This window comes from Lotus japonicus, chromosome 3 (genome assembly GCF_012489685.1).
Source record: "Lotus japonicus ecotype B-129 chromosome 3, LjGifu_v1.2".
Taxonomy (NCBI): Eukaryota; Viridiplantae; Streptophyta; class Magnoliopsida; order Fabales; family Fabaceae; genus Lotus; species Lotus japonicus.
The window spans coordinates 53,481,063-53,489,593 of NC_080043.1; the positions used below are offsets into that span (position 1 = coordinate 53,481,063).

The 8,531-nt window shown below is 38.7% G+C and overlaps 1 protein-coding gene across 1 annotated transcript; it reads left to right on the plus strand.

The window, feature by feature from the left end:
* Positions 1-4,765: 4,765 nt before the first annotated feature.
* LOC130744311 (uncharacterized) lies at positions 4,766-5,716 on the plus strand. The gene is made up of 2 exons (XM_057596500.1): positions 4,766-5,051; positions 5,472-5,716. Exons 1-2 carry the CDS (start codon positions 4,766-4,768, stop codon positions 5,714-5,716), a joined length of 531 nt encoding a protein of 176 aa, XP_057452483.1.
* The last annotated feature ends 2,815 nt before the right edge of the window (positions 5,717-8,531 follow it).

The window sequence follows — 8,531 nt, forward strand, 5'->3', positions numbered from 1 at the left end:
ATTCCATAGGAATCAAACAGACTCTCAAACTTGTCATTTTCAAACTCTCCACCATGGTCACTTCTGACACGCACAATCCTACAAGCCTTCTCGTTTTGCACTTGAGCAATGAAGGTTGAGAACACAGCATGAGACTCATCCTTGCGGGTTAGAAACTTTACCCATGTCCAGCGGCTATAGTCATCAACGATAACCATCCCATATCTCTTGCCACCTATAGACTCAGTTTTCACTGGTCCAAACAGGTCGATATGCAGAAGTTCTAACGGCCTTGAGGTTGAGACAACATTCTTTGCCTTGAAAGGGACTTTTGTGAATTTGCCTTTCTGACATGCTTCACAAAGAGCGTCTGAAGCGAACTTCAGATTGGGTAAGCCCCTGACAAGGTTTAGCTTGCTCAGCTGAGAAATCTTTCTCATACTGGCATGCCCTAACCGTCTATGCCATACCCACTGCTCTTCATTAACAGACAGAAGACACTTCACATTCTGAGCCTCCAACTCAGATAATCTGATCTTATAAATGTTGTTCTTCCTCTTGCTGTTAAACAGAACATAGCCATCGATCTGACTTACAGCCCGGCAGGACTTTTGATTGAATATAACATCATAACCCTTGTCAGCTAATTGACTTATAGACAATAAGTTATGTGTTAAGCCGTCTACCAATAAAACATTATCAATGCATGGACTACTATCTACACAAATAGTGCCAGTACCAATAATTTTACCCTTTTCATTTCCTCCGAAGCCAACTTCGCCTCCAGGCTTAAGTTTCAGCTCTCGGAACATACGCTTTTCTCCCGTCATGTGACGCGAGCATCCACTGTCCAGATACCATGATTGGTGTTTCACTGGAGCTATCAAGGATATCTGCAACATAGATAATCTTGTCCTTAGGTACCCACTTTCTGGGTCCTCTTTTGTTAGTTACCCCAGAGGTTCTGATCACCTTGGGTGTCTCAACATAATATTTTAAAGGAATATTTGCATGATATTTAGTCATAGAGAAAGATCCCTTTTTAAGAGGGTTTTTAGCAACTTTAGCAGGTACAGGATCAGGCAATATGGTACCAGAGGGAACAAAGCATTCATATAAAGATTTAGCTTTAGACACAGAAGGCTCATTTCTAATTGGTTTAGAATAGCCAATGCCATGCATTCCATTTCTGCTTACGCCATAGATCATTGAAGCCATTAAGCTTCTATCCACGCTTTTAGCTAGGAATCTTTGAAAAGACTTTTCATACTTAGATTCATTTCTACAATCAGAGGCATCAGAGGCAACAATTTCTTCTAACTTAGCAATCTGGTTCTTAAGCACAGAGTTAGAATTTACCAAAGCATGATTTTCATTTTTCAAATCAGAAATAATTTTCTCATGTTCAGAAGGAGTCTTGGAGACAGCAGATAAGTTCTTTTTCAACTTTTTATGCTTAGACAATAAAGAGTTATACTTATCCATGATATCAGACAAAGCATGTTTCAGTTCAGAGGTAGAGAAAGAAGCAAATACCTCATTTTCATCGTCTGAGTTAGGATCTCCTTCTGATTCTGAGTCAGAGTCAACAGCTTCCTTTGACTCTGCTTCCTTGTCTTTGACAATTGCCATGAGTCCTTGGACTTCACCATCAGAGTCAACATCCTCTGACTCTGATTCATCAAATGTCACCATCAGACTCTTCTTGGTCTTGAAGTGCTTCTTTGGCTTCTTGTCCTTCTTCAATTTTGGACAGTCACTTTTGTAGTGCCCTGATTCTTTGCACTCAAAGCAAGTGACTTCCTTGATTGATGACTTCTTCTGACCTGAGGATTCAGACTTTCCTCTTGCCTTTCCAGAGCCTTTGAACTTGCTCTGCCTGTGCTTCCAGATGCGGTTGAGTCTCTTGGAGATCAGAGTCAGCTCATCTTCATCAGAATCTTCTGATGCTTCTTCAGATTCTTCTTCTTCAGCTTGAAGAGCCTTTGACTTCTCAACCTTAGCCTTTTCAGATTTGGATTTCAAGGCTATGGACTTTTTCCTCAGATCTTGCATCTCTGAGCGTTTCAGCTCATGGCATTTCAAAATGCTGATGAGTTCTTCTAAACTCATATTCTCAACGTCTCTTGTGAGCTCTATTGAAGTCACCAAAGGCATCCAACTTTCAGGAAGACACCTGATGACCCTTATGACATGATCTTTTGTTGTGTAGCTCTTGTTGAGAGGACGTATGCCAGCTACAAGCAGTTGAAATCTGGAGAACATTTCTTCAATGGACTCATTTGGCTCCATGATGAAGGATTCATACTTTTGGATCAAAGACAATGCCTTTGATTCTTTGACTTTCTTGTTTCCTTCATGAGACATCTTCAGAGAATCAAAAATGCCTTTAGCAAACTCACGATCTGTAATCTTCTGGTACTCCTCATAGGAAATAGCACTTAGAAGAATTGCTCTTGCTTTGTGATGTTGTGAGTACAGCTTCTTTTGATCTGCAGTCATCTCTGACCTTGGGATCTTCTTGCCATCTGCATCAACTGGACGCTCGTAGCCATCCACAATAATATCCCAGAGATCTGCATCGAAACCCAGAAAGAAACTTTCCAGTCTATCTTTCCAATATTCGAACCTTTGACCGTCGAACATAGGAGGCTTTGCATTGTAACCATCTCTTTGAGTTTCACTGGTGGTGGCAGCCATTGTTTTTCACACCGGCCCGGATCACTGAACACTGTTAGGTGTGGTAATCAGAACTTGCGCTCTGATACCAATTGAAGGTATGAAAAACGGTAGAAAGGGGGGGTTTGAATAACGTTTTCAGTACAAAACTACCACCTTAAAGATTTAGACAAATCTTTCGAGAACTTAAGTGCTAAAGATAAAAGATAGAAAAGCACACAAGGATTTTATCCTGGTTCACTTGATAAATCCCTCAAGCTACTCCAGTCCACCCGTTAAGGTGATTTCTTCCTTCTTAGAATGAAGGCAATCCACTAATCAGGTAAGAGTTACAACTGCACTTGAAACCTACAAGTGACTAACAATTACACTGACTTAGCTCACACTAAGATTCACTCTCATAGTCTTCTCTAGGATCCGATCAACCTTGATCTCCTAAAGGAACTAAACAAACTGTTTATCAAAGAAATGTTTACAAGAGATTTGCTTCTAAAAAGCTGATAGTAAACACAATGAATTTCAGATGAAAGAAAGCTTAGAATATTTTGAATATGTCTTGCGGGTGTGTGTTGCTTCTAGTGTTCTAGCCGATTCTTTCAATCTTCAGCCTCTATATATACTCCAAGGATTAGGGTTGAGCGTTGCATGGGAAATGCTACCGTTGGAGGGCAGTTCTGGAAAATCCAGCTTCTGCTGTGGCTGAGAACGTTAGGTAGGTCGTCAGGAAGGTACACTTGCTTTTGTACTTGGATAGCGACTTGACCTTTTAACCTAGGAGACTTCTGATCAGGGGAATACTTCATATTGGAACTTGTGAAGCCGGTTGATCAGAGTCAGAGGGAAAGCACAGATCCTCTGACCATTGTATCTTCTGATTCTGAACTCAGAGGGAAGAACATGGCCTTCAGAGTTTCTTGCTTCTGGACTTCAGAGTTTCCACTATTCAGCTTCTGGATCTTCAGAGTCTTCTACACCATCAGAACATCTGAACCTTCAGTGTTTCTTGGTTATCAGAACTTCTGGATCTTCAGAGCTTCTAGCGACTGAGTCCACATCAGAGTTTGTATGGCTTCAGAACTTCTGAAGCTTTTCCACTGTTCATACTGAACATGGTGAATGCGAAAGCGTTGCTTGGGTTACCCTTTATACACAGTGCTTCTGATTTGTGTGAGATTGAGTTGAGGTCAGAGCCTGTAAATAGCACACTCAGAAAAACACGTTAGAGTACCACAATTGTTCATATCAAAAGGTTAACTTGTAATCATCAAAACATAGAGTTGTACTACTAGATCAAAACTTGATCTTACAACCCTAATATGATTGTTTGCACGCTTGAACTAGGGTTCTGACACAATAATGACTAATGACCCATCCGAAATAAGGTTACTTTATTTTTTATTAGTCAATCCTTACATGAGTTAGGGTTTCTTCAAACTAACGTTGTGCCAAAGCTTACAGTCATTTACAACTAATTCGCTAACTGAATCATGGTGCCTGGAACCTTGAATTCTCTCAAACGCACAAAGTTTTAGTTATATATAACGGAAAAAAAAAAACTTACTTGATACAGTGGAAAATTTTTATTTATGAATATATTATTTAATTCATTCATAAATTCGAACAACTAATTTGAATAATTTTTTTAAATTTCATAAATATTTACTTGATGCATTGGAAAAAATTATATATTAATTTATATATTACTTTATTTAGTCATAAATTTTAAATTAAATTCATTACAAACTAATATTTTAATTTATTAAAAAATTCTTTCCTCACCAGCAGAACACACACTAAACTCTTCACCTTGCTCTCATTATCGTTTAAAAAAAGATGGTGCTGAGACACCTTCGAACAAAATAAACTGCCACTACTATCATTATTGCGTTGAAAATCAACAAAGTCGTGCATAGCGCACTGTGCCCTAGGATTGCGCATGAGTGAATCTAAGGTGGCCTCATTCAAGAAGGCATCGTGAACATCAACAGGTGCGATTTGAACCCACCTGCTTCAACTCGTCGTTTCACAATCATGGCGCCTCTCCCCCTCCTATATATGAATTATTCAACTCTACTTGCAGATATTGTCAGATCTTCAATCCTTCGAAATGGCACCCAGACCTATATGCAATCCCATTTGCGTTGATATGGAAGATATCCTTCACTTGAATGTCCCAGGATCTAAGCAATTAGCATCATCATCTCTGTTATGCATCAATGAGGCATCCTATGCTTCAATTTACCCCAAATTAAATTCTGAAAAAATTTGGGGCAATGTCACTTTTTCTGAGGCAACAGGGTTCATCGGTGAGACGATTGACTATGACTTTTGCTTTGACATGAATACCCCATCTGTGTTGCTCAAAGTGCCAATTGGTGGAGCACAATATCAACGTCATTGAAGACTTGAATTTGAACCCTCTGGGATATCCCAAACAGTGTATGGCAAACAAGACATCTCCAATGAACATGCCTCTATACCATGCTTTCTAACTCCCGCTACCAAGCTCATTCATGTTATGATTGCCAACATATTTTGTCCAAGAGGAACGCAACAAGAATTTGTGCGTGATAAGGATGTGTTTATAATGTATCACATCCTGAAGAAACTTAAACGGGATTCTATTCATCTTGTCTATGATCATCTCAGGACTATAGTTTCAAACACCTACTTATCTATTCCTTATGGGTTTTTGACCACATTGCTTCTGCAAAATTTTGGTGTCAAACCATTTACAAGTTGGTACAAATTTGAGCACTAGGACTCGGTTCTCATAAAAATTAGGTTTCTAGAGACTCATGGAATTGGTTTAGGTTATGGTGATTCTGAATCTGGGGATAGTGATGATGAAGATGATGATGATGATGATGATGCTCCAACCCAAAAGAAGATGAGGACTGAAGGGACTCAAGGTGCTACAGGGAGAAATGAGCTTTCTGACCCTGCTTCCGACACTACTTCTGACTCCACCTCCTCCATGTCCACAAATGAACTATTTGCGTTACTGGACAGGAAGAAGAAGGGAACAGGGTCTGGATCACCTACCTCATCTTTTTGAAAATTTATTTGTTTTCTTTTATGAAGATGTAATTTGGTATGGTCATGGCAATGTATGACAATTGGGTTTTGATTTTTTATGACAATTTGATCCGATTATGTTCCATTCCGCTCTGCTTCATTATGTTCCATCAATTGAAACATATCCTTAATCTATAGACATATAGATAGCTTGACCACTTGATCAATTTATGCTTAGTCATATTAATTTTGATAGCCGAAAAACACATAACACACACCATGCTTTGTCTTATAAAATTGGTCATTTTGAAGCTTTATTTTCATTTTCATACATAACCATCTGGACTAAGATAAATACCAAAGTGCTCAAGGCTCAAATTATCACAAAATATTACAACACTTTTTCCAGCCTGGAAGAAAATCCCTCATAAGTCTTAACCAACTACAATTAACCAACTACCATTCATCCTTTGATCTCTTAGCCATCCTTTCAACCTCATCTAGGATAGCCATGAACTGATTACAAGATCCTTGCCTTTGTGGAAACTGGGGGAACATTGAATATCCATTGAACATGTTCGTCCCAGAATAGGTAACAAACTGATTATTGCCGACATAATCTACCTCTACTACAAACCCTTCATCGTTCACAACCTGAAATAAAAAATTCACCAGCGTAAGGATGCAATACATCACGGTTGTTCCAATATTAAAAAAAATTGATTTTGTACCCTACCCTATCTTTTCCCTGAGTACGTTCATCTGATGATTTTAAGTAAATATTTGGCGACAGAATACCAGAACTTATTTCGAGGCTCTTTTAATTTGAGAAAACGATTCAAACGCAGTGTGGGTCAAGATACGCCGCAAAACTACTTTTTGCAATTGACGTCGGATGAAGCAACTTCCTTCTAGAAAAAGATCACAAACCTTGAAAGAAATAAGGCAACGAGGATGGGAACTTCGTTAGAAGCTCCGAATAGAAAAACTCTTCATTCAGGGTCTTAATTAAAGTCCCCGGGAAGATTAAGTTTAGCTTCGACGAACTGCCGGAAAGCAAATCTATCGTGTGTACAATCTATAGTTCCGTATCAGAATACGGGTCATGGGAAAAATACTAAGAAGTTCTTATTTTTCCTTCAATTCTAAAATTCTCTTAAATAGTGCTCTAGGAGCGGAAATAACCTATTTCGGACATTCTCGACCTTAGTCGGGTGTGAAAATTACTCGTGCTATCACTTAAACTGACTACAGTACTATCCTTAGTCATTTTATGAACTTTCTTCTTCATTAAGTTATCCAATTCGTCAAACATTTGTTCAGGTTCCTCTCACGCTTACACGGCAACCTAGGCGTGAGTCGGAAATTAATTAATTATTCTAATTCAAAAAATGTGGGTCTTACGCTGCAGACTGCACCCTTCCTTCCTTAGCATGATTGCGGTTTTAGAATCATTGCCTTCATCGTGTATTTGGTGCATGTATTCCACTTTAGCTGTCCTTGTCCACCTCTTCCCTCATTTCACAAATGATGTGAGAACATTGGATGCCACAATGTTCAAAATGACCGCAGTCACAAACAAATTTTCCAACAGTCTTATCATACAAAACATAATACATTTTCCTTTCATGTAGAAATTTACTCATCTTAAACATCACAACCTCATTCGCCTCAGTCCTTTCATGAACAGTCAATCCCCCAACATCTTCAATCTCTTTCTCTTCACAAAACATGTTCCTTGTGAGGTGCTTAAAGAAACCAGCCTCAATTACAGACAATGGAGTTGTCATCACAGGTTCTGAGTACCCTGTCTTAAAATCAGCTACCAGCTCATTGTGTCTGTACGATTTCACAGCCCACTCAAAATTGCATATGAAATCAAGCAGACTGTTTTTTACACTGAACATAGTTTTTAATGTATATGCTATGAACACAGTCTGTGTCTCGATTTAGGAAACACAATCCTAATTGCTACTTTCTGGAAGCATCACCATCTGTCACAAATGCTTTAGGATATTTTTCAAACATGCATTCAGCAAAGGTTTCTAAAACCCACCTATATGCCTCTATTGTCTCCTTTTCAACCAATGCACAACAAAAAATTGTAGTTTGCCCATGATGGTTGTATCCACAAATTATGACAACATGTTTCTTATACATGTTCTTCTTATATAAAAAACAACCACGTCACCAAACACATGATAATCCACCCTACTAACTCCATCAGACCAAAATAAGTGTTCAAGATTTCATTCACTGTTTTTTTTATACTTGTATAAAAAAGAGGATCACTCTCAGACTTAGACTGCAGATATGACAATGCAGCAACTGCATCGCTGCCTTTAACCCTATCCCTCCTTTTATTTGCAACATAATTATATACATCTGCTTTCTGAAAGGGGGTTGCCTCAGAACCACCCTTTTGACCCCTAATCAATTCCATTACCTTGCAAGGCCTAACACCATTAAACACAAGACTATCAATTTGTACCTTGTCAACATCACTCATTTTTCTGTATGCAGCTACCAAACCAACTTTATCAAGGGGTTCAAATGCATGAGTGTGAGTCTCCTAAAAAAACACAACTTTCCACAGGCCACTCAAAACGCACAAGAAATCTGGCTGGACATGCTATCCGTGTAATTGGTTTTGCTTCTCTAACCCGATCCTTCTGATTCAAGAACTTTTTATGCATGCTCCCCTGTTTACTGCAAACTAGATCACGACTAATAACGTTCTTATTACTATCACGACGAATATCATCCTTCCTTTAAGTAAACCCTTTACACTAGGCATATTTTTCATAAAACATAACTGCATCTTCCATTGTATTAAACGACATCTCCCTAATATC

Coding starts and splice junctions, on each gene's coding strand:
- LOC130744311 (XM_057596500.1), top strand. CDS start 4,766: ATGGCACCCAGACCTATATGCAATCCCATTTGCGTTGATATGGAAGAT. Junction 5,052..5,471: donor TGGTGGAGCACAATATCAAC/GTCATTGAAGAC, acceptor GAATTGGTTTAG/GTTATGGTGATTCTGAATCT.